Consider the following 25,602-nt stretch of genomic DNA (forward strand, 5'->3'; position numbering starts at 1 on the left):
GGCCCGGGCCCGGCCGAACCCCCGCCCCCCCCGCCTCGGGAAAAACGTCCTCCGGCGTCCGCGCCGCACTCCTCCCCTGGCCGAGCCCGCCGCCGGCCGCCCGGCGCAGAAGCCGCCGAGAATGGCAGCTCCCGAGGAGCCGCTGCCCTGACGCGCCGTCAGCCCAGCCCCTCAGCCTGTCAGACGCCGGGCGAGCGCACGGTCGGCCGCGCCGTGCCCTCCCGCGGACTTTGCGACGCTGCCGTAAGGTAGCGCCTCGCGACGTCGCGACTCTGCCGTGCGGCGCGAGAGTCGGCGGAGGGCGGCTATGGCGGCCCGGCGGCCGGCGAGGAGGCTCGTCGTCACGGCTCTCTGCCGCGCCTTCTCGGGCCGCGGCTGTCAGCCCGCCCCCGAGCGCGGCGCCGAGCGCAGGGATGCGGCGCCGAGCCGGGTGAGTGAGGTTCCTGGAGAGGCCGGGCCGCGCCCCCCAGGGACCCCTGTGGTGGCGTCCCCCGCGTCGGCGGAGCTCCCCAGGAGCGGGGTCCCTGAGCCGGCGCGGGCCGGGCCCCCGGCGCTCCGCCGCGCGGACACAGGCGGCGGGGAGAGTGGGGCAGTCCCGAGCCTCCGAGGCTCCTGCGTCGCCGCCACCCCAGGGCTCTTGACAAGTAGGGGCAGAGTCCGCTAGTAAGTTGATTTGTGCCGAATTTCTTGTCGAGGAAAATTAGTCTTTATGGTTAAAGAGCTCTTGATACGCACAGAATGTGTGTGCGCGCCAGCGCGTTTGGCTGCATGTAGATTATTAGTGCTTTTCTTCAAGTGGTGGCAAACTTTACTATCGTATTTCGGAGGCTCATTCAACACGTTGAACAGTTCTAGTTTGGAAACGGCGTGTGCATACATCCCTGTTCCTGACCAAAGGTCCCCAAAGATGAATATCTGCAGCGGCAAGGAGTGGCAAGCAGTTTTTAGAAGTTGCCCCGCTCTGGGGAAGGATGTTTTAGTTTGAGGGAGCCCTAGACCTTCTTTCCAGCTGTCATATGAAAATATGGGCTAACGGCATGGAATGGGCTGCAGATAGAAAGTTTAAACCAAGTTAAATCTAAATACTAACACTTCATTTGCCAACAGGCTAAGGAGGGAGGCTGGAAAGCATCCTTTAAACCATCCTTAAAGAAGGACTAAAAAGAGCCTGTTAATTCCAAAGCATGCCTACCTGTTAGCAGGGGAGCTGGTCACTGGGATCCCAAGCCTCTGGTTCAGCTCCCTGACCGAGTGGCCACAACCCCTGACTTCTATTCCTGGAACATAAAATGCACCCAGCATCCCACTCTTTGGACAGAAAGATACTCAACAGGTATCTGAAAATGCTCCGGAAGGGCAGACAGCTGCCTGCAGGGCGGGGCCTTAGCCCAGCTTAGTTTGTGAACAAGCACTGGAAAAAAGAAGAGCGCCCAAACAGGTTTCTCCATTGACCCCCAACCTTTTGTTGAAGTAAGTCTTACCGTGGGTCTGCTCCTTGAGATGAGCTCCGTCTTGGCTTTTGCGGGCCGGGTGACAAGCCGGTGCACACCTGTGAGACTGCCTCCACCTGTGAAGGCGATGATGCTGAAAGGGAAGCAGCTGACCCGTGAGTCACACCTTCCCAGTTCTAGCCTTATGACTTGTGTTTTTCTTGGGCTGTGTTCCCCATTATGCGAGGTATTGGCTGGGACATTAAAGAACAGTTCTTTCCTCAGGGAAATGTGTAATTCCTGTGTGTTTGGCCTCATCTTTCTATGCTTCCTGAGCACACGGCTAGTTCTCTAGGTAATTCAGTTCCTGCAGGCCAGAGAGACTGTTGATTTTAAATATGAGGTCTTCTTAGAAGTCATAGGCTGTAAATCTTTTTTTTTTAATCTAAAGAGATATATTTTAATCCTGTATTTCTACTTCATTCTATGTATTTTTTAAATTAATTCTTTGTTCTTCACTTGAGTTAAGGAGGTCTGCTTTTAGGATCTACAAGATTTATTTACCTCTCATCTCTGGCTATCAGTTTGTTTGTTAATTAATTGATTAATTTATTTGACTGCATCAGGTCCTAGTGGCTTAGTTGCTCCACGGCATGTGGGGTTTTAGTTCCCTGACCAGGGATTGAACCTGTGTTCCCTACATTGCAAGGTGGATTCTTAGTCACTGGACCACCAGGGAAGTCCCTGGATTTTTTTGTTTTGTTTTTAAATTTTGTTTATTTATTGGCTGTGCTGGGTCTTGTTACAGTGCAGGCTTTTCTCTAGTTGCAGCAAGTGGGGGATACTCTCTAGGTGGCGGGGCTTCTCATTGCTGAGGCTTCTCGTTGCGGAGCATGGCTTCCAGAGCACAGGCTCAGTGGTTGTGGCCCACGGGCTTAGTTGTTCCACGGCACGTGGGGTCTTCCCACAGCAGGGATGGAACCCATGTTGCCTGCATTGGCAGGATTCTTTGGCACTGAGCCACCAGGAAAGCCCCAGACTACCAGCTTTTTAAAAATTATCATTATTATTATTTTTGGCTGCACAGCACATCTTGTGAGATATCTGTTACCTGGACAGGGATTAAACCTGGGCCCTCAGTAGTGAAAATGTAGAGTCTTAACCATTGGACTGCCAGGGAATTCTCTGACTACCAGTTTTTCGTAGAAAAACAGTATAGAACTTGGCGTTAAGCACCACTTTTCCTTCCAAATCCAACTTAAACTCAGCTGTCGGGTCACGTGTTCTCTAGCTGTGTCACACCTGCTTCTTTATCTTTGTTGTTTATATCATTGCTGTTCACCTTTGCCTGCATGTTTGGAATCATCTGGAAGAGTAAAAAGTACTGGGACCCTCCCCCGGAGAGTCTCATGCGGTTGGTCTGGGCATCAGGATATTCACTTATATTCTCCATTGGTCTAGTTGTTTTTCCCCCGGTTTTGTTAAGATAAATCATCAGGATTCTTTTTTAAATTTTAATTTATTTTTTAATTGGAGGAAAATTGCTTTACAGTGTTTTGTTGGTTTCTGCCATACAACAATGTGAACCAGCCGTGGAAGTGAAGTCGCTCAGTCATGTCCGACTCTTTGCGACCCCATGGACTGTAGCCTACCAGGCTCCTCCATCCGTGGGAACCAGCCATAATTATTCATATATTCCCTCCCTCCCTCCCCTCCCTCCCCTCCCTCCCCTCTCTGTTTCCCACCCCTCTAGATTATCATAGAGCGCCAGGCTGGGCTCCCTTAAAACATCAGGATTCTTGGGTTCAAGTCCAATAAGTTCACAAGTTAGAGAACCACGGCTACATGTTATATGTATTAATATTTGCTTAGAGTCTGAATTTCATTGACATTTATACTTATAGTTAACATTTCTCAAGCATTTGCATGCACTGTTCTGAAAGCTTTGCATGTTTTAATTAAACGTCACAATTGTGTTCAGTAGGTGCTTTGATCATCCCTATTTACAGATGAGATTGGATAATTCAGTTCAGTTTAGTCGTTCAGTTGTGTCTGACTCTTTGCGACCCCATGGACTGCAGCACTCCAGGCCTCCCTGTCTATCACCAACTCCCGGAGTTTACTCAGACTCATGCCCATAAAGTCAGTGATGCCGTCCAACCGTCTCATCCTCTGTCTTCCCCTTCTCCTGCCTTCAATCTTTCCCAGTATCAGGGTCTTTTCAAATGAGTCAGTTCTTCACATCAGGTGGCCAAAGTATTGGAGTTTCAGCTTCAGCATGAAATTCATGTTCCAATGAATATTTAGGACTGATTTCTTTTAGGATGGACTGGTTGGATCTCCTTGCAATCCAAGAAACTCTTAAGAGTCTTCAAAAACACCAAAGTTCAAAAGCATCAATTCTTCGGCGCTCAGCTTTCTTTATAGTCCAACTCTCACATTCATACATGACTACTGGAAAAACCATGGCTTTGACTAGATGGACCTTTGTTGGCAAAGTAATGTCTCTGCTTTTTAATATGCTGTCTAGGTTGGTCACAGCTTTTCTTCCAAGGAGCAACCATCTTTTAATTTCATGGGTACAGTCACTATCTGCAGTGATTTTGGAGCCCCAAAATAAAGTCTGTCACTGTTTCCACTGTTTCCCCATCTATTTGCCATGAAGTGATGGGACCAGATGCCATGATGTTAGTTTTCTGAATGTTGAGTTTTAAGCCAGCCTTTTCACTCTCCTCTTCACTTTCATCGAGAGGCTCTTTAGTTCTTCACTTTCTGCCCTAAGGGTGGTGTCATCTGCATATCTGAGGTTATTGATATTTCTCCCAGCAATCTTGATTCCAGCTTGTGCTTCACCCAGCCCAGCCTTTCTCATGATGTACTCGGCATATAAGTTAAATATTGAGTAGTTACTTTTCAGTAATTACTTACTTTTACAGTAAGATTGAATAATTTTTTCAAGATCATAATGCTTACACATAGGAACATGTATGTTTTAGTTCCTTTATTTAAAGGAAGATGAGTTAAAATAGTTCTTTTAGTAGCTTTTAGAAGAACAAGAGCAAAGAAACAGGCCCCCAGCAGAGAGAGGCGATGTGCACCAACGACAGAGAATGGGAGCTTCTGATGCCACATTTTGTGTACCGTTTTCATCAAGGAGACTGATCTCCAGGACTTCCCTGGTCGTCCAGTGGTTAAGAATCTGCCTGCCAGTTCAGAGGACGTGGGTTCCATCCCTGGTTCAGGAGGATCCCAGATGGCGTGGGGCAACAAAGCCCGTGCCCCACAACTGCTGAGCCCGTGCCCAGAGCCCGTGCTCCGAGACTGGAGACTGGCCTCCTCTTGCTGCGGCTGGAGAAAGCCCGTGTGTGGCAGTGAAGACCCAGGGCAGCCAAAACCGAGGCAGAAGGAGCGCCAGGCTTCCCAAGGTTAGATCTGGAGCGAACTCCATGGGAAGAAGGTGAAACTCGGGATGCACGGGGAGCTGGTGAGAAAGCAGGCCGTCGGCTGTTAAGGTTAACGTGGCATCTCTAGTACTTAGAAGACTTTCAGTAAATAGTTGGAAAACAAGGCTGAGGTGGGAGGACTTTGAAGACCACGTGGTTTCACTCTCTCACCATGAAGGTGAGGAGACTGGGACCTGGAGAGGCAAAGGGACTTGCCTGGCGTCACAGAGTCAGGACTGAAGCCAGGGCTGGCCCACGCTTACTTCAGGGTCTAACGCTCCCAGATGCTTTTTCCTCACCTGTTGAGATGGTCACGTGAGTTCCCTTGTTCTGTTAATGCAGAAAATTATGTTGGTTTGTTGGGTGTCCCTTTTTTTTGTTTCTAATGGGAAATTTAAAATGTGCGAAGGTAGAAGAATATGGGTCTTCGCTGGTGGCTCAGCGGTAAAGAATCTGCCTGAGGTGCAGGAGACCCGGTTCGGATCCCTGGGGGGAGAGGATCCCCTGGTGGAGGGCGTGGCAACCCACTCTAGTATTCTGGCCTGGAGAAGCCCACGGACAGAGGAGTCTGGCAGATGGCAGTCCATAGGGTCGCATAGAGTCGGACTTGACTGAAGCGATTCAGCAGCAGCAGCAGCAGAATATGAAGAATTGCTCTGTGTCCAGTACCTTGCTTCTACAGCTACCCCGTCATGGCTGCTTATTTCATCCTTACCCCCATCCAGTCCCCACTTCCAGATAATTTTGTGGCAAATAGCAGACATCATATTTCATTTGTAAATACTTCAGTATGAATCGTTAAAAGATACAGATGTATTTATATGAAACTTAATACCATTGTCACACCTGAAATATTACAGTAATTCCTTAATCCCAGCAAATTTTGAATGTTCAAATTTCTTTGCCTTAGAAATATCAGAAATGTTTCCTTTTACAGTTCGCTTGTGTCAGGATCCACATTAGGTCTACACACTACGATTGAGTAATATCCTTTTAGCTGTCTTTTAATCTATAGGGTTTGCCTCTGTGCCTTTCCGATAACATTTTTTTAAAAAATTATTTATTTGGCTCCTCCAGGTCTTAGCTGCAGCATGCAAACTCTTAGTCGAGGCATGTGGGATGTAGTTCCCTGACCAGGGATTGAACCCCGGATCCCCTGCGTTGGGAGCTCGGAGTCTTAGCCACTGGACCACCAAGGAGCCCTCCTTTTCCTTTTTTCAAGCAGTTTATCCGGGGGGCTCAGGGGAGTGTGTCCTTTGGATTTTGCCGACTGCCTTCCCAAGGTGTAATGTAACTGTGTGTCTCTTGTAAAGAGACGGCTGTGTTCTAGAGCCCTGACTTCGTGCAGGTTTGACTTTTTTATTTTCAGAAGGCTACTTCATCAGTGACTGATTTTCTGATGTTAGACCAACCTTGTGCCCCCAGTGTAAACCCAGCTTGGTTGCGACGCGCTGGCCCTTCTGTGCTGGATTTGGAGTGCTGATCTGTCTAGCATCTGTCTACAGTGGGAGGCTCCAACCCTCCAAAAGGTTTTCAGTCCCCACCCCAGAGGAGTTAGGACTCTAGGCCAGGAAACACACGGAAGCACACGGAATCTTGCCAATGTTTGTTCCTTTCACTATTGCCCGTTGATGTCCCCAGTGGCTGGCTGTGAAATGCTAACTCCGAGAAGCTTTGTGTTGTGTGCAGGCACTTCTGGGAAGGAGGGCGCCCTGCTCCAAGTCCTGGCTTCTAGAAGGCGAGGCCCGGGGTGGGAGTGTGCCGGCCAAGCCCAGGAGCCTGCTGCGGTGCAGAGGGGTGGAGAGCTGCAGAGGGGTGGAGAGCCAGGCTGTGCCCGCAGAGCTGGGCCAGAAGACGCCGGCGTGGGGCTGCCGGGCTTGGCAGTTTACAGCTGGAGAAAAAGCTGGAAGGTTCGCCTCCACCCCACCCCCAGTCACGAGAGCGCAGTGTGCCCAGGCGGAGCAGGCGGGCCTGACGGCTCTCGCGCGCCTTCCCACGCACAGCCCAGCGCAGCCCAGCCTCAGGAAGCTGGGCCTCGTGTGCTTTTGCTGTGAGAACTGTAAATTATGGTAATTATTCAAACCTCAAAGGGATTCTTTTCCTCCCCGAAGCTGCTCTGTCTCCTCCCTTTTAAGTAGCAGTTCTTGGGGGAACAAAGACAGAATGGGTGTTTATAGGGGAGAGCAGAGGAACTGCTTCCACCATAATTGAAGATACGATCTCTCAAATTATAATGGAAAACTGAGAATGATTGAAGGAGTCAGTTCACAGAGTTCACGTATAAACTGTAAAGCAGTTTATCAGCAATAACTCAGAGATGCCTAGGGACGGTCACCGACACGCCTGCACCTCTTCGACCTGCTTCGTCACGTGTGGGCAGCTTGGGGTGGTTTCTTGAACATTTCTTCATAGGAGAAGAAGACATTTCTTCAGTGTCCTGTCAGGACAAGTGGGGTACGGTTCTGCAAGGTAACTGTGAACCGTTAGGGTGGAACCTCTGCCCCGCACCGCCCCCCACCTGCCTGCCGCTGGCAGGGCTGGCTCCTCCCAGGCCTGCTCTGCACCCTCCCCGGCTGCTTGAAGGGGAAGGGAGCCCCCAGCCTGCAGGGGGAGTTCACTGCTCAGGGCCCAGGCCTGTCTCTGCCTCCGCTCACTGGGCCCCTTTGTGTGAATCTCCCTTAGTTTCTGAGAACACCTGAGTATCACAGATGCAAAAGCTGTGCGGGAAAAGTCCAGAAATACTTGCATAAAAGTAGTTTGTTTTTTTTTTAAAGGGCTTTTTTAAAAGGAAAATGTGGTAACCATATATTGTTCTTAGAATAACGGATAAACCGTTAAAGATCTGCGTTGCAGTCCTGCCTTTGCTAAAAAGGATTCTTACGGCAGTCTGGTGTCGAGTCGGCGTGTTTCGCCCCTGCTGGTGAGGAGCCTAGTCTCGGTCTGAGGAGCAGATGCGGATGCCTTTCTGCCTGTCGGGGGCCCTGCTCCTTCCACACAGGAACAATGAGTTCAGCCCTTCATGGGGACTGGCTGGGCCTTTGTGTGAAACTCTCCTCTCTGGCTGTGCCTCTTTATGGCTCAGCTTTGCTTCCCAGGGACACCAAGAGAGGAACCAAACGAAAATAAGAATGGTCACAGGTAAAGATGTCTTGAGTCTGCAAGAAGAAACGAATGCAGAGTGAAACAGCCGTGCCGAGCTAGTCTGGTGTGGAGTGCGCACCGGCCACGGGAGGTGACGGCTGTGCCTAGACGTGTCCTGGCTCCCTCTGCCCCTCGCCAGCAGTGTTCAGCCTGGCTTTCCCCTCCCCCGCAGCTCTGACCTGCCCACCAGCGCCTGGGCCTCCCTGGACCTCCGCCTCACCTAAGCTGTCCTCCAGAGCACGCAGCTGGTCCGCGCGCTTCTGCGTCTGCGCTGTGCAGCCTTGGAGAGTGCGCCAGAGAACCCGCGGTTCCGTAAGGAGCAGCCTGGTGGCTGCAGCTTCCAGCCGGCTGAGAGCTGCTCAGCGCGTGGGCTCCTCACCGGTGACCGCCGGGTCTAGTTGCACTGGTTGGATGTCTCTCCACCGGGCCTTCATGCAAATCAGGCTTTTTGAAGATGAAGGGGTTTCTCTGTGTAATCGTAGAGGAAAGGAACAGAAAAGATTTTTAGCAGCTGGGAAGAGCATCCCTCCACGCGCACCTGTTCCTCCAGAGGGTGCAGTGCCTGCCCCCGTGGGCTTGCCGTCCAGTGGGAGACAGCTGGGTTTCCTCACTCCCAGGGGGCTCAGGACACCCTGGGGATGCACCCCGGAACGGACCCCGAGGCCTGTGGAGGGTCGAGGTCTGAAGTCGGCCCTGTTGTCATGAAGTTCCGTTCGGGCCGAGGAGGGAGAGGTGGGCAGGCCTAGCTGCTCGACCTGGGAGAGGACTTTAGACTTTGTCCTGGGGGATGAGTGGCCCCTGAAGGATTTGAAGGGAAGGGCTGGCACAGGTAGGGTGGGTGCTGCGGAGAGGTTGCTCTGGCTGCAGTCTGGAGAGTTGGTGGCCGTGGGGCCCTGCAGTCTGGAGGCAGTTGGCGCTGCTCCCGCTGGCTGAGCTCGGAGCTGGAGCCATCTGCCTGCTGCCCTGGGCCTGGAGACGCCGCCGCGGGCCGAGGCTGGTGCAGCTGCAGCTGTTTCCGTCCCCACTGGGCCTGATGTGAGGACGCCAGAGTTAAGCGTTGCTCGAGCCTGGAGTTCCGTAAGCTTATTCTCTGAGCCACAGAGAAGGAGGTTTCTCCAAAGATAGCGTGAGATTCCCTTTAACTTTCATCTGCTACAGGCTCTTACTGCTTCTGCAGCTGTGAGAAAAACTCATCTTAATAAAAATGTATCAATCATGAAATCAGTTAGCATGAAATGGGTAGAAGGTTTTAGTTCTAGCAGCTTCATTCTCCAAAAGTCAGAAGATGATTAAAAAAAAAAAGTATTGGAGGCATTAGAACCTGCTAAGATTTAATATTCATTGCTCAGAAATGAGGCTAATGGGACAGAATTATTATTTTTCAATGTATTTTTATTTATTTGGTCATGCTGTGGGGCATGTGGGATCCTGGTTCCCCATCAGTGATTGGCCCCGGGCCCCCTGCACTGGCAGTGTGGTGTCTTAGCCACTGAACTGCCAGGAGCGTCTTAAGCTCCGTTACTTCTGGGTCAATTTTGGTGAATTTTAGGCTGTATTCCACTTGTCATCAAATCTTTAACTTGTTACTCAATAATAGCTTCTTTTTAGTGGTTGAACATTTTCTATCAATCTTTTTTTCCCCACTCAAAAGCTTTTTTTTTTTTTTTTTTTTACTTAATCTGTCAAGGGTCCTTAAAATTTTGAAAGGTTTTTAAAAAGATACTTTCCTAGAAAACTCTGAAGGTCTGAGGGAATCCTGTATACTTTTTAAGATTTCCTGCTCATTCACTTATTTTAGACTCAAAATAATTTTCTGAGAAGGACTGATGCTAAAGCTGAAACTCCAGTACTTTGGTCATCTCATGCAAAGAGTTGACTCATTGGAAAAGACTCTGATGCTGGGAGGGGTTGGGGGCAGGAGGAGAAGGGGATGACGGAGGATGAGATGGCTGGATGGCATCACCGACTCGATGGACATGAGTCTGAGTGAACTCCGGGAGTTGGTGATGGACAGGGAGGCATGGCGTGCTGCGGTTCATGGGGTTGCAGAGTCGGACACGACTGAGCGGCTGAACTGAAGCATTCAGATGCTGAACTGAACCTACCACAGGTTTTAATGAAACATCATGAATTCCAGTGCCGTCCTAATGCTGCATTCTCAGATGAGAGGGAAAGCTTTCCGCATGAGCAGGTGACCTGGGTGTTTTATAACCGGACCTGCGAAACTCTGGGTAGTGATGGCAGAGCAGACGCAACCTCCTGCAACGCTCTCTGTGGTCTGAATTGTTCATGCTGAGAGGCTGCACCAAGCTTTGTAACCCACTTCCGACCAAACCTGATGCTATCCTGGTCGTGTTTTAAACTCTTCCTGTTTTTAGACTGCTTGGGAATTTAGACGATTTAGGAAGGTCATAGCTTCCGAGGCGAGTAGGATGCCGGCCGGTGGTGCTGTGTTTAGCTGTCTGCTTCAGTCAGTGCCAAGTTCTCAGGATGCTTGCTGTGGGTTGGTGGTGATTAGTGGAGGCCATCCAAGCGAAAACTGTCAGTGTTTCCTAAACAGTGACTTGGTTTCCTTTCTCAGTCTCCGCTTGGTCCTTTAGCTGTCAGGGGTTGAGTCTAGGGACCTAAGAGATGGTCAGGCCACTCCATGGACAGAAGGCTGAGGCCCGTGCGGAGAGCTGAGCTCCCCTGGCCTCGCCTCTCTCCCGCGCTGCTCCTGCCAAGGCGGCCGTTGCAGAGCACACGCGGCCCTGGCCACCTGCGCTAGTCCATGAAATCACTGGCTCTGCTTGGGCAACAGACTCATCAGTGTGCGGCCTCCTGGTGCCGTTGAGAGCTGCCCACGCTGCCTGTGGCCTCCTCGCCAGTGGCCTCTGTCCCACCTTCGCGCCATGCTGTTTCCCCCTCATCAGCAGAAAGGCATTTGGGCTGCTTCCAGGTTTTGGCAGTTATACGTAAAGCCACTTTAAACAGTCATATCTAGGTTTTAGTGTGAGCATATGTATTCCTGCACCTTGCGTAAACAACCTGGGAAGGGGTTGCTGGCTTGTATGTTAAGAGTGTGTTTAATTTTATAATGGAGTGCAGGCTTTTTTCCCAAAGTGGTTGTATCATTTTGCATTGCCACAAGCGATATTTAAGAGCTTGATTGTTTTACGTTCTTGACAGCTCTTGTTTTGGCAGGTTTTATTTTTTTATAGCCGTATTAATAGGTGTGGAGTGGCGTCTCGTGGTTCTGACTTGCATTTCCCTTTTGACTCATGATGTTGAGTGTTTTTTTTTTTTAAATGCTTGTTCGCCATCTTTATGTCTTCCTGGGAAGCTTTTATATATTTTTGCCCATTTTTAAATTGGGTGGTATGTTTTCTTATTGTGGAATTTTGAGACATCTTTGTATATTCTAGAAACAAGTCCTTTTATGGATTTGCATGTATATTCTCCCAGCCTGTGGCTTGTCTTTTGATTTTCCTAATAGTATCTTTAGGAGAAAAGACGATTTTAACTTTGGTGAAGTCCAGGTCATTTCTTCCTTGTTTGTGGATTGTGCTTCTGGTGGTGTATGTGAGAAATCTTTGCCTAATCTAAGGGTGTAGGATTTTTACTGTGTTTTAGGAATTCTATGGATTGTATTTTTCATTTTAGGTCTTTGCTCCGTCTTGCGTTAATTTTTGTACATGGTATAAAGCACAGGTTGACACTGTTTTTCGTCTTGAGGATGTAAACTCTTCCAGCGCCGTTGTTGAGCATGCTTGGTATTACTGCTGTTCAGTCACTGAGTCGTGTCTGACTCTCTGTGCCCCCATGGACTGCACCATACCGGACTTCCCTGTCCATCACCATCTCCCAGAGTTTGCTCAAACTCATACCCATTGAGTCGGTGATGCCATCCAACCATCTTATCTTCTTTTGCCCCCTTCTCCTTCTGTCCTCAGTCTTTCCCAGCATCAGGGTCTTTTTCCAGTGAGTTGACTCTTCGCATTAGATGGCCAAAGTATTGTAGCTTCAGCTTCAGCATTAACCTAAAGGTTAATTTCCTTTAGGATTGACTGGTTTGATCTCCTGGCAGTCCAAGAGACTCTCAAGTCTTCTCCAGGACCGTAGTTGGAAAGCATCAATTCTTCTGCGTTCAGCCTTCTTTATGGTCCAACTCTCATGTCCATACATGACTACTGGAAAAACCATAGCTTTAATTATACGGACCTTGTTGGCAAAGTGATGTCTCTGCTTTTTAATATGTTGTCTAGGTTTGTCATAGCTTTTCTTCCAAGGAGCAAATATCTTTTAATTTCATGGCTATAGTCACTACGCCAAAGCCTTTGTGTGGATCACAACAAACTGTGGAAAATTCTTCAAGATATGGGAATACCAGACCACCCGACCTGCCCCCTAGAAATCTCTATGCAGGTCAAGAAGCAACAGTTAGAAATGTACACGGAACAACAGACTTGTTCCAAATCGGGAAAGGAGTGCATCAAGGCTGTATATTGTCACCCTGCTTATTTAACTTATGCAGAGCACACCATGCAAAATGCTGGGCTGAGTGAAGCACAAGCTGGAATCAAGATTGACAGGAGAAATATCAATAACCTCAGATATGTGGATGATACCACCTTATGGCAGAAAGTGAAGAACTAAAGAGCCTCTTGATGAAAGTGAAAGAGGAGAGTGAAAAACTGGCTGAAAACTCAACATTCAGAAAACTAAGATTATGGCATCAGGTCCCATCACTTCATGGCAATTAGATGGGGAAACAGTGGAAACGGTGAGAGATTTTATATTCTTGGGCTCCAAAATCACTGCAGATGGTGACTGCAGCCATGAAATTAAAAGACGTTTACTCCTTGGGAGAAAAGCTGTGACCAACCTAGACAGCATATTAAAAAGAGACTTTGCCAACAAAGGTTCATCTAGTCAAAGCTATGGTTTTTCCAGTGGTCATGTATGGATATGAGAGTCGGACTGTAAAGAAAGCTGAACGCCGAAGAGCTGATGCTTTTGAACTGTGATGTTGGAGAATAGTCTTGATTGAGAGTCCCTTGGACTGCAAGGAGATTCAACCAGTCAATCCTAAAGGAAATGAGTCCTGAATATTCATTGGAAGGACTGATGCTGAAGCTGAAACTCCCAATACTTTGGCCACCTGATGCGAAGAACTGAGTCATTGGAAAAGACTGACGCTGGGAAAGATTGAAGGCGGGAGGAGAAGGGGACGACAGAGGATGAGATGGTTGGATGGTATCACTGACTAGACGGACATGGATTTGAGTGAACTCCGGGAGTTGGTGATGGACAGGGAAGCCTGGCGTGGTTTAGTCCATGGGGTCGCTAAGAGTCAGATGCAACTGAGCCACTGAACTGAACTGAATGAACTGTTTGTGTTAATGCTGTTTATCATAGTTCTTTTAATTTGGATGTCTCTGGCACATAGTCTTAAAAAGAGGAAGCTAGCAAGGGTCTTTAATAAATCCGGACTGTTCGTTTTATAATATGTTATATAATACTAGAGGTCCATTTAGTTGTATGTTAACTCCATGCTTTTTGTTGAAGGTCTCAAGATTCTGCCCTCCAAGAAAATCTCACCATGATTGGATAGGACCTCCGGATAAATATTCAAACCTTCGACCGATTCACTTTTACATCCCTGAAAATGAGTCACCATTGGAACAAAAGCTAAGAGAATTGAGACAGGAAACACAAGAATGGAACCAACAGTTCTGGGCAGACCAGAATTTGACTTTTCATAAGGTAATGTTTAGGTTTCAGGTCAGAAAGTGCAATAATACAGTTGGCCACTTGGGGGCGCTGGATCTTTAGTATCTGCTCTGCCTTTCAGTTCCTTGGTAGCTCCTCAGTCCCTCCCCTCCATACATACACGTGGGTGTATATACCTCGAGGTTTAAAATCAGTATGTAACTGTAGAGAAGAAACATTGGTCCTTCATAGACTCACAGGTCTTGAGACTCTCCAAGAACTAAAGGGAGTGAGTAGGAGGGCCAGAGCTAGAACTGCGTACTCCCGTGCATACACGCCTGTGTGTGTGGTCTTTCTTCCCGAGAATTCAGAATCCGTAACAGCATGCTCATCAGTAAGCTACGTGAGAAAGAAGTCTAACTACTCTAATCCAGAAGGGAGACTTAGGCGGTGCGTGTTTATCCATTTGGGCAGGCTAAGTCAAATGGAGTCTATTTATTTTCTGTGGATTTCTAAACAAGCAGTGTCTGCCTAAGTTTATTAAAGCTCTCATTTTCAAATCCTCTCTCAAGCACGGAACTTTTAACTAAGTTGAGATGGTTTAAAATGGACTTTGAGATGGACCGCTTCTCGGGAGACCCACATCCAGACTTCTCCAGAGCGCTGAGAGCTTGTCCCAGCCAAGGGAACAGAGAGACGAAGAAAGGGAATTCTGATAGCTGTCTTCTTTCAGGAAAAAGAAGAATTTGTTCGCTCAAGACTCAAAGCCAAAGGCCTGGATCTGAGAGCTGCATCAGGTTAGTCTGCTCTTCTCCTGCGCTCCCTGCCCTGCCGGGGTACCTGTATGGCAAGAGGAAGAAGAAAGGCTGCTGGGGGCTTCCGTGGCAGACTGCAGGGGCGCCGGTCGGACCACTGGCCGAGGAACCAAGGTCCCGCTTGTCTCTGCACGGCCGAGAAAGGAAGCAGGGGCCTGGGGGGTGTTGAATGAAGCAGCAAAAGCTCCGGGGACGGGTCTGGCTCCGTGGGGCAGGCAAGTTCTCGGTGGGACGTGTGTCCGTCCTCCCCACGTTCCCTCTTCTCCCTCTGGGCGAGGTCAGCCCTCTCATCATTCTGGGTCCTTCCTGTCGATGACTGCTTGCTGACCTTTGGACTTCCATCCCGAGGTCCCGTGGCTTCAGCAGCCTCTGTCTCCTGCCCTGGCCTCTCCTCCTGGTCCCACCGGCCACGAGCTGGAGGCCGCGGGGTCTCCCTGAAAGCCTCTCCCCACCCTGTGGTCTGCCCCCCCAGTTTTCCTCTGAGGCGTTGCTCAGCACTTTTGCTGCCCCCCGTCCGGGAAACAGGGCTGTGATTCAGGCCCCGGTTACTCTGCCTAGTGCGGGATCTTCTGATTGGCTCCCTGGCCCCCAGGCTTGGAATCGGGTCTCTTCAAGCTTTCTGTAAAGAGCTGGATAGTAAATAGTTGAGTCCTTCCTGGCCCTGAGGGTCTCTCCTTCAACTACTCAACTCTACTGTTGGTCTGTGAAAGCAGCTGTAGAAAATACATAAGTTAATGGGTGTGAACTTGCCCCAATAAAACTTTGTTTACTTCCTGTGGCAGCAGAAGGACAGCCGTGCCCCTCCATGTGGATCAGAGGCCGGCCCGGCCCCTGCCGTCTCACCCCTCTCTCGCCCCCAGGCTGCGCCCCTGATGTGCTGGCCGGCTGCGCTCGGCTCCCCCTCGCCCCCAGGCTGCGCCCCTGATGTGCTGGGCGCCGGCTGCGTGGCTCCCCCTCGCCCCCAGGCTGCGCCCCTGATGTGCTGGGCGCCGGCTGCACTCGGCTCCCCCTGCTTGCTGTGCTGGCCTTTCTTTGTGGATGGAGAGTCTAGTGCTCAAAATAACCTTTCATCGTTTTCTCCAGCTGTTGATGTTAGACCTGAGTGACTTATGTACTGGTGGTTAAGCAGACGTCTCCTGCTTAACATTCTGATGGGAAACCTGAGACCACTGACCCCTAAAGCCAGGCCTGTGCTGGGCTGGAGCACCGTCACTGTCTGCTCACCGCAGGACCCGGGGCTGGGGAGGGTGGAGCCAACCCAGGTGCGGTGTCCCAGCAGGTTTTATTTGTTGTTTGTTTGCTGGGCAATAAATGTATTTCTAAATTAATCTCTTTGGTTGCATCAGGACCGTCACTGTGGCATGAGGGATCCTCTGATCCCGTGCACAGGCTGCTCTCTAACTGTGGTGTGTGAGGTTAGCTGCTCCTTGGCGTGTGGGGTCTTAGTTCCCTGACCAGGGATCAAACCTGCATCCACTGCATTGGCAAGCGGATTCTTAACCGCTGGATGACCAGGGACGTCCCCAGCAATAAGTATTTTAATTTTTGTTTTATTTTTTATGATGACAGTCTTCAAGTTTTTTTTCTTTTTTTTTTCAAATACAAAGCTAAACCACAAGCAGGTACAGCTGAGACGTTTTATCTCACATTTGCACACTCCCATCGAATCCTCCAAGTGTGAGGCCAGGGCGGGGGCGTCGAGGTGAGGCGGGCTCTCCTCCCAAAGCCTGGAGAGGCGGCTCTGACCCCAGGACTGCCCCGCCATCCGCACGCACTCTCTGCCGCTTCCCGCAGTGGCTCCTGGAGTGGGCGCTGCTGGTCACCGTTATTCTCCGAAAGGACTGAGGGTGATGCTGAAGCTCCAGTGCTTTGGCTGCCAGATGCAAAGAGCCAACTCACTGGGAAAGACCCTGATGCTGGGAAAGATCGAGGGCAGGAGGAGAAGGGGGTGGCAGAGAACGAGATGGTTGGCATCACCAGCTCCATGGACGTGAGTTTGGGAGACGGTGAAGGGCAGGGGAGCCTGGGGTGCTGTAGTCCAAGGGGTCGCAGAGTCGGACATGACTGACCGACTGAGCAACAACAACTGTGACTTTTACCATTTTGTGGAGGAGGTGCCTGAGGGCAAGCTGTTTGACCACAGTCACACAGCGAGTAAGTGGAGGGGCTAGGTACCGTCCTGGAGAATGGGTCCCAGGCCACGGCCACGAGCCCTCTTCTGACAGACCGGGAAGTTGTTCTGGGTCTTTTGTTACTATTGTGGATGGCGTGACTGAGTATTGAAAGATGGGCCTTGATTTCAAATTAGTTTGGTAAGAAAACAGGAAGGAATGTATTGAAGAAAGGCCTCGGGAAGGGAGCTGCCCGCCCTGTCAGCCGTTCAGACAGTTACGAGCTTGCAGCGAGGGAAATGCGGTGTGTGTGTCGGGGGGGTAGCGGCTGTGTCGCCCCCTTGGGCCAGAACCCGCGTATGTGATGCCTGAGTGTAGGGGTCCCACAGAACCCAGGGAAGAGGCGGTTTGTGTAATAAATGATGTTGGAGAAAGTAAGTGCTTTTAGCCCAAAAGGATCAATTTAGATTCATGCTCCCTGTAATTTGAATATATTCCAAATGGATCAGGTTAGTTATTAAGAATCAGTTGTTCCTGGAGTAAAAAGCGAAGTACATCACTGCCAGCTCTAGAGAGTCTAACAGGACAAAAGCTGCCGCCGTTACTGGAGTGGCGGCAAGTCCCCGCGCTCGTCAGTCACGGCAAAGGATTCTAGAAGGTCAGAACCAACACTGGCTGGCGTGGGCAGCGTTCGCCGTGGTCTCTCCTTCTGGAAAGGAGAGTTAGCTGAGGATACAGGGAGGTGCTCAGACCCGGGCGCAGGCCGCACTGACCCCGGTGCCCCCCGCTCTCGTGTGCCCTCCGCTCTGCCCCCGCTTCGGCCTTCTCTTGCTGTGAACGGGCTTTCTCTCCCAAGTCCGAGGAAGTCGCCAGCCCGAGGCTCCTCCCAGGCCATGTCCTGTGCATTGAGTGCAGCAGACTCATACTCGATGCCCAGGAGGCCCGCAGGCCGGGCAGGCAGACACGTTAGCAGTGGACAGCAGGCTGGGGGCATTTGCAGCAGAGGTGGGGAGGCAGTCTGGACTCTCTGAAATGAAGCCGTAACAGATTCGCAGGAGTAACAGGACACCTGCAGATGAATGATGTAACTCCAAGAAAAAAATTGGCTCAAACTCCGTATCTTGCAGCGCATGTTAAACCAGCAGCCAGCCCTCATTTGACTCGTAACTGAACCCAAGGCGAAGGTGTTTTCCCAGCTCCCAGCTGAAGGATTCAGCTGCATGGAGTATGCCTATGCTAGGAGGCAGGGAAATCATGGCCGCAGAATATCTAAGAGTTTACCCTGGAGAAAGGGTTCTCCTGCCATGCAGCGTTCTCTCTCAGAGCCGACAGTGGGGAGGGTCTGCACTGCGCCATGCTGAGTCGCTTCGGTCATGCCCGAGTCGCTTGCGACTGCAGCCCACCAGGCTCCTCTGTCCGCGGGACTGTACAGGTGAGAGTCCGTGAGAGTGGGTTGCTGTGGCCTCCTCCAGGGGATCTTCCCGACCTGGGGACTGAACCCACGACTCCTGCGGCTCCCGCATTGTAGGTGGACCCTTCGCCATCTGAGCCAGCAGGGAAGCGTCTGATAATTCTAGATAAGGCCACGGGGGCCCTCTGGCTCTAGACCTTCTCTGGAATGTTCTTCAGCAGTAGAGAAAACTTGTTGATTTAATTTCAAGTGCAGTAAGCAGAACACCATGACGTCACCTCGGCCTGTCCTGATTCAACCTCGTTTGTAGGGCAGGTGTGGGGGGACTCGCGCCCCTGGCTCCCTTCACTGCAGGAGTGTTTGTGCGGGTGCGGGGGTGCTATCAGGATGGAAGCGCCCCCTCAGTCCTCGGTGAGTGTGTAATGAAGTGGGTCGTCCCACCTCCTTCGTTTACTAGTTCAGTGTCGCACTGCAGTGTTGACGGGCGTGGAATCCGAACGACTCAGCAGTTACGGCGCAGCTGCTTTTTGGAGTGCCACCCGGGAGCGTCTGGGCGGGACCCCAGCCTCAACTAGTGGCTAAAGGGTGCTCTGCCTGCGCTCAGCGCCCTGGGGAACGTCTGGGCAGGACCCCAGACTCGACAGTGGCTGGAGGGCGCCCGGCCTGCCCTCAGCGCCCTGGGGAGCGTCTGGGCAGGACCCCAGACTCGACAGTGGCTGGAGGGTGCCCTGCCTGTGCTCAGCGCCCTGGGGAACATCTGGGCAGGACCCCAGACTCGACAGTGGCTGGAGGGCTCCCTGCCTGCCCTCAGCGCCCTGGGGAGCATCTGGGCAGGACCCCAGACTTGACCAGTGGCTGAAGGGTGCCCTGCCTGCGCTCAGCGCCCTGGGGAACATCTGGGCAGGACCCCACCCTCAACTAGTGGCTGAAGGGCGCCCTACCTGCGCTCAGCGCCCTGGGGAGCGTCTGGGCAGGACCCCAGCCTCGACAGTGGCTGGAGGGCGCCCTGCCTGCCCTCAGCGCCCTGGGGAGCGTCTGGGCAGGACCCCAGCCTCGACAGTGGCTGGAGGGCGCCCTGCCTGCCCTCAGCGCCCTGGGGAGCGTCTGGGCAGGACCCCAGCCTCGACAGTGGCTGGAGGGCGCCCTGCCTGCCCTCAGCGCCCTGGGGAGCGTCTGGGCAGGACCCCAGCCTCAACCAGTGGCTGAAGGGCACCCTGCCTGCCCTCAGCGCCCTGGGGCTCCTGCTCCTCGGCCAGCAGCAGCGATGGGTGCGCCCTCTGTTTCTGGCCCAGCCTGCCTGCCTCGCGGCCGTGACTCACTTTGTTTCAAAGCAGCCTTATGAGGTGTGCTGTGGCGATCCGGGTCCTGGAGACAGGAGACGCCACAGGCCGGCTGCAGGCCAGTGAGGGTCAGAACCCCGTCCCAGGGAGCTGCCACCTGCTCTGCCCGAACGGCGCTGCCCTCCTCTCCGCTCCTCCCGTCCTGGGAGCAGCTGGGGACGCTGGAGGAGGGCGCCCACTCGCCTCTTCCTGGAGGACTGCTGGGGCCCCACCCCCTGAGGCTGCCAGCCCCATGCTCCCGCCCTGCCAGCCCCTCCCACCGGGCTCCCCACTTGCTGTCTGCAGACCCTCATTTGTTCTGCCTGGGCCGCTCCCCTTTCTCTGCCCTGCAGGATCCTATTCATCCTTCAAGACCCACCCAGCTTGACCGTCACCTTCCCTGGATCCTTCAGCTTCCCTCTCCTCCTCGGGCGGCTGTTTCCCCTCTCCCTGGTTAGCATCCATCCGTTGGTTGACTTCCAGTATTTATCCAACAGCTGCCACATCCAGGCTAGTCTGGGGACTGGTGGGGACAAGAGAGCTGTGGCCCCGCCTTTGTGGGGCTGGTTTCCTTGGGGGGGAGGGGGCCCCGCGCAGTGACTGCGCTCTGCACTCCCGGGTCGTTGACCCCTGGAGGAGAGGGAAGCTGGGAGGGCAGACGAGGTGGTCGTTTGCACAGGGGCCTGGGGGAGCCTCTCGCGGGGGAGGCAGCGGGGGAGGTTGGGGGAGGAGCTTCTAGATGGAGGTTTTGAGGAGCAGCAGGGGCCTGGGTCAGAGGAGCGAGGACTTCACCAGGGCAGGGGGTGTCCAGGTGGCGCACGGGCCGCTCGGCAGACTGGCGGGGATGTGGCCCCTGTCTCCTGTCTGGGGACGGCCACGATTGTGCTGTGCGCTCTGTGTTTGCCTGTGTACTGTGTGGGCACAGCGTTGGCCACGTCCCTCCTGTTTCTGTAAAGCTGTGCCCGGGGGTTGCCTTCCTGGCTCTGGCTCTGTCTCCCCCAAATCCTGGTGGGCTGGAAGCGTCAGCATCGCTCTGCAGCCGGGAGACGCGGCCTCCCCCTGGAGACGGCACCCGTCAGGGGCGGGTGGGCTTGCCCTCCACATGGGTGCACGCTGCAGGTACAGGCGCTTGGGCCTCCTAAGCCGGAGCGCCCCTCCCGCGCAGCCTCCTTCCTGGGCCCGGAGCCCCGTCTGCTGGGCCGTCCCGCGTCACAGGAGCGCCACTGCGTGCCCCGGCAGGCTGTGGCCTCTGTCCTGAGTGGTCTTGCACGTCTGGTGAGCGTGTAGGGGGGCAGGGGGATTCCTGAGAGTAGGCGCCACGCTGGGCATCTCCTCCCGTGAGGTGACCAGGGTCTAATGATAGAGGAAGGTAGTTTTTCCTTCTAATCACTGAGATATGATCCTCATACCACAGAACGCACACTCTAGAAGTGTACAGCTCAGCAGTCCTAGTACTGACAAGACTGTACACCCATCACCACCCACCCCCCGAGAAGAAAGTCTGTGCCCATTGGCGGTCATTCCCAACTGCCTCCTCCCACTAACTCCCGGCAGCCACCGCTCTACTTCTGTCTCCATGGATTTATCTGTTCCGGACGTTTCCAGACAAATGGCATCCTATACAGGCATCCCTTATTTGTACTTCAAGGGTGCTGTGTCTTCTTTTTTACAAATCAGAGGTTTTATGGAGCACGTCTGTTGGCGCAGTGTCTCCAACGGCATGATTTTGTGATTAGTTTTGTGTGCTTTTGAGAGAGATGCTGCTGCACGCATGGTGGAGCATGGTGTGGTGTGAGCGTGCCTCTGGAAGGATGTCTGCTTGGCCACCTTATGTCTCAGTTGCAGCACCGGGGCCTCGTTGCGGCAGGCAGGCCCAGCTGCGGCTCAGGAGCTTAGCTGCTCCTCGGCACGTGGAGCCTTAGTTCCCTGGCCAGGGACCGAACCCTCGTCCCCGGCATTGCAAGGCCAATTCTTAACCCCTTGGACCACCAGGAAGTCCCTAGAATGGTTCTAATTTTATTTTCAAATGGTTTATCGCCCGTGTATCAAAATACAGTTGGTGTCTGTATATTGATGGTGTACGCCGCAGCCCTCCTGGACTCATCCGTTATCTCGAGTAATTGTCTGTAGAACCTTCCCCTTGGGTCTTAACGTTTCAGTTGTGTTCAATTTTCAGGTCAGAAAGCGACGCTGAATGCAGAAGAAATGGCTGACTTTTACAAGGAATTTTTAAGTAAAAATTTCCAGAAGCACATGTATTATAACAGGTGGGTGTCTATTTTTTTCCTGAAAATCTGAAAATCACATCCATGTTGGCAAGGATTGTTTTGCTACCTGAATTTAACATTCTTGTCTATGTTAAAAGTAGACGTTGCTGTCAACTTGGTTTTTGTCCTTTTAAGTAAAGTGGCCGGCTCACAGCCACTGCGCGGCCGCCCCTCGCGGTGTGCACCGCGCGTAGACAGTGAGTTCTGCCCGCACTCTCACTGCCGAGCGGAGCACAGCCCGGGGCAGGGGCAGCCGGAGGGGTCACGGCATCTCGTGTTTGAAAGTGGGGAGGCTCGGAGCCCAGCGGGGTCAGGGAGAGCGGCCCAGCAGGCAACCCCAGGGGCTCCCGCAGGCCAGAGACGAAGCCGTTTCAGCCGTGCGAGGATGACGGCTGTTGGCAGAGACGGAGCGGTGAGTCAGAAAGGGACTGTTTTCCTGGCGCGACACTAGATCTGGGCGCAGTCACCTGCAGCTGCCGAAGGCACTGGGCAGCAAGGCCGACGGGGACTCCGCCGTGGCTGGGCCTGGCTGACGGCGCCCGGTCTCCCGGGGCCTCTTCATGCCGTGCGGGGCGAGGCCGTGGCCTGTGCGTGAGGCTGTGAGACGCAGGGAGGCCGCCAGCAGCGCCTGTGAGGTCCTCACCCGCAGAGGGGCTGCCGTCGGCCCGGCCCTGGGTCGGACGCCAGGTTATTGGGAGGAGACGGAAGGCTGTGTGCGGAGAGTGTGGTTCACAGGCCGTGCCTCAGTCAGGGTTTGAGGACACAGCTCCCAGATCTGGAGGTGCTACGAGACAGCTGTTGCAGTTTCAGCAAGTAACTGGGATTGAGAAAAATGAACGAGGAGGGGGCACTGTTACAGAATGAGAGAGACTTCATTCCGGCAAACCCCTGTACAGAGACACTCCTTCCTGACAGAGGAGAGCCAGCAGCGGCTGTGAGGGAGGTTGCATTAATACACAGGGACCGCGAATGGTGAGTTACCGTTCACGTCATCAGACGGAGTGATGGTATTGCGGTCCTGTGTGTTTAAGAAGCGTTTGGACGATGCACAGTAACACGTGTTCCCAGGTAGGGTGACAGGATATGTTCCGGGGTTTGCTCTGGCATTCCTGGAGCAGTGACCATGTCAAATGGGCGGTGGGGCAGGGCCTGGAGAGTGGGCCGGTGGTCGAGGCTGGAGGAGCTCTTGAGTGGCGCTCGGACGGGAAGCCCAGTCCTGCAGCGTCCAGAGTCTGTTGCGGATGCTGTCATGCGTCACTCTGAACTGGAAGAATTGCTCAGTCAAGCCAGGTTTCCCTGGACCTTTGATTTCTGGCCTGAGCATAGCAGGCCGGCATCCTGCTTCCTCGCAGGCCAGCTCCCCGTGTTGTTGCCTGCGGCCCTCTGAATAGAGAGGAGCAGAGAGCGGGGCGGCCGTAGTGGAGCCTGAGCGCCCCTCCCCGTGGGCTCACCTCCTTCCCTGCTTTCTTTATGGAAACGGGGAGCGCTTAGTCTGTCTTTTCCCTGCACTTTATCAGTCGGGTTGCCTGTATGCTGCAGTGGAATCTGGCTTTCCCTTAGCAACATGAGAACTTTCGTCTCCATGGGATACCAGTTTCCTTTTTCCCAGAAGCCTTTGTTATTTATTTCGGGCGTTGCTTCCCATTTATCGCGTCACTTGTGGAGAGGGATTTCTGTCTGGTCCTGTGAAGGCTCCGGGAAGCTAGCGTTTTCACCTCTCGCCTTTAAGCCCTTGGGTATTCTGTGTCTTCCATGCTGATCCAGTCAGCCCTTTGAGTCCCATGTGGACTGGCAGTTCCATGTTCCCTCATTGGCTCATTTGGACGAAAAGCATTGGCGCTTGTTGCATTCTGCTTCCAAGGGCTCAACACTGGGAGTCTGGAATGTGCGTGTTCCATTGTGGAAGCCTGCCGAGTGCTGCCCATTCAGCTGCTGACCCCGTGGTGAATTTGCAAGTTTCGCATGTTCTGTAGAGTGACTCACAGGCGACTGTGCCTGTGACTGCCTGTAACGCCATCCTAGTATTTCATTTCAGTGAGAAGCTTTAGAGACACAAGTTGCCCCAAAGTCCAGATCACCTAGAAAAAAAAGACACGGAACTTTACGGTGTCGGCATTTGCAACAAGCTCGTGTCTCAAGGTGGAGTGCTTGTGGCATCTGCGTCTTATGCACATAAGCGGCCAGAGCCAGGAGGGTCTGCACCGCTCCTGTTGCCAAGCGGTCGTGCCCGCATCACTCTGTGCTGTGTTTCCTGGAGAATGCCACAGGGGGGGCTTCAGGGCTTCTGAAGGCTCTTCTGGAGCTTCTAGCAGAATCAGAGGAGGGCTGCAGCGGCCTCCAGGAGTGGGAAGGGGGGCCACTGGGCACATGAGCCTGACGACAGCCCGGGTGCATGGAAAGCAGGCTTTTGTGGACAGTTGGACCTTAGTGAGGGTGGGAGAAGGCAGAGGTGGTGTGGTGGGGCGGGGCGGGGGCGGGGCGGTTCAGATGCCTGGTTGCTGGCCTCGGGTCCCGGGCGCATGCCACCTGTACTCATCTTGTTCCCCTGCAGGGACTGGTATAAGCGTAACTTTGCCATCACCTTCTTCATGGGAAAAGTGGCCCTGGAGAGGATTTGGAACAAGCTTAGACCGAAACAAAAGAAGACCAGCAGTTAGAAGCCCAGCCTCACCCATCCAGCCGGTTCCTCGTCTGAGGTTCCTCGAGAAGCAGCTGCTTCTGGGACTCGTTTCACAAGGGTGCTGAAACCTGTGAGCGCAGGGCAGGCTGGAGGACGCGGGTCCTGGTACTGACGCCGAGGCCCACGTGGCTCTGTCCTGACTGCGAATTCGACACTGGCTCTTGGCCACCGAGGTGATAGCAAATAAAACGCAAGCACTATCTTCCGATTTTTTGAATTACAGCAGTTTGAAAGAGAGGGCTTCCCAGGTGGCTCAGTGGTAAAGGAGTCAACCTCTAATGCAGAGGGCGCACGTTTGATCCCTGGGCTGGGAGGCTTTCCTGGCGAAGGAAATGGCAACCTGTTCTAGTATTTTTGCCTGGAGAATCCCATGGACAGAAGAGCCCCCGGGCTGTAGTCCATGGGGTCGCAGAGAGTCAGACACAGCTGAGGGTGCACGCACAGTTTGGAAGGGAGCAGCATAAAAATGTTACAAACTTTCACGCAGACATTTGACTCCACTGACAGGGATGATCTGGAGGCTGGGTGTGGTGTCACCATGGCCTCCCCAACCAGTGGGGCCTGGAGACTGCAATCCCGGTTCCAGGCCCTGAAGACACGCAGCTGTCCTGGGAGTTGCACAGACCCCAGGGGCCCAAAGGGGTGCCTCGGAGTTTTCTCCGTTTACCCCGGTGAGGCAGAGCCTGTTCCCCAGGTTTTCCAGAGCAGATTGCTATGGGTCATTCCCTTTCTTTCAATCCTTGTGAAAGCAGTATTGTTAGAAGTAGGGTTATGTGGTTATAAAATGATGAGGCTCCCTCTGTGCTGTGTCCTGGAGCCGTGGCGGTGGGCGGGGGGCTGTCCTCAAGGACAGACAAGACATCTGGATTTTACCGAAAGGCAGAGGTTTTTGTCCCAAAATGAGGCGTGACAGCGGTCGACAGGCTAGGTTTCTTGTAGCTTACTAATTGCCACTGAAGATGGTCTCCAAGGCGAAATTCCGGAGACCAGGGGAAGCACACACATCCGCCCCCGTGTACCCCAGGCTGCTAAGGGCCCCACGGGCGGACGTGGGAATGTCAAGGTGCCAGGTGAGTCTTCACGGTCCGTCAGCTCCGTGGGCTTTTAACCCAGTGTCTGCAGAGGCCCCCACGGAGCGGAGCACGTGCACCAAGCAGCCTGAAACACCAGGCCTCCCAGGAATAACCCCATCTCACTCATCACGCCACCGCACAACACAGCCCGTTGCCAGCCCGGTGACACCGCCGGTCTGCAGAGAGACAGCAGCAGGGTTAGGGGGCCAGGCAGGGCCCTG

At 53.0% G+C, this 25,602-nt stretch overlaps 1 protein-coding gene across 1 annotated transcript; it reads left to right on the forward strand.

The window, feature by feature from the left end:
• The first annotated feature begins 307 nt into the window (after positions 1 to 307).
• COA8 (cytochrome c oxidase assembly factor 8) lies at positions 308 to 24,487 on the forward strand. The gene is made up of 5 exons (XM_068991453.1): positions 308 to 430; positions 13,562 to 13,759; positions 14,439 to 14,502; positions 21,538 to 21,628; positions 24,180 to 24,487. Exons 1-5 carry the CDS (start codon positions 308 to 310, stop codon positions 24,283 to 24,285), a joined length of 582 nt encoding a protein of 193 aa, XP_068847554.1. The 3' UTR covers positions 24,286 to 24,487.
• The last annotated feature ends 1,115 nt before the right edge of the window (positions 24,488 to 25,602 follow it).

The sequence above is a fragment of the Capricornis sumatraensis genome, chromosome 19 (genome assembly GCF_032405125.1).
Source record: "Capricornis sumatraensis isolate serow.1 chromosome 19, serow.2, whole genome shotgun sequence".
Lineage (NCBI taxonomy): Eukaryota > Metazoa > Chordata > Mammalia > Artiodactyla > Bovidae > Capricornis > Capricornis sumatraensis.

Coding starts and splice junctions, on each gene's coding strand:
- COA8 (XM_068991453.1), top strand. CDS start 308: ATGGCGGCCCGGCGGCCGGCGAGGAGGCTCGTCGTCACGGCTCTCTGC. Junction 13,760..14,438: donor AGAATTTGACTTTTCATAAG/GTAATGTTTAGG, acceptor GTCTTCTTTCAG/GAAAAAGAAGAATTTGTTCG. Junction 14,503..21,537: donor GGATCTGAGAGCTGCATCAG/GTTAGTCTGCTC, acceptor TTCAATTTTCAG/GTCAGAAAGCGACGCTGAAT.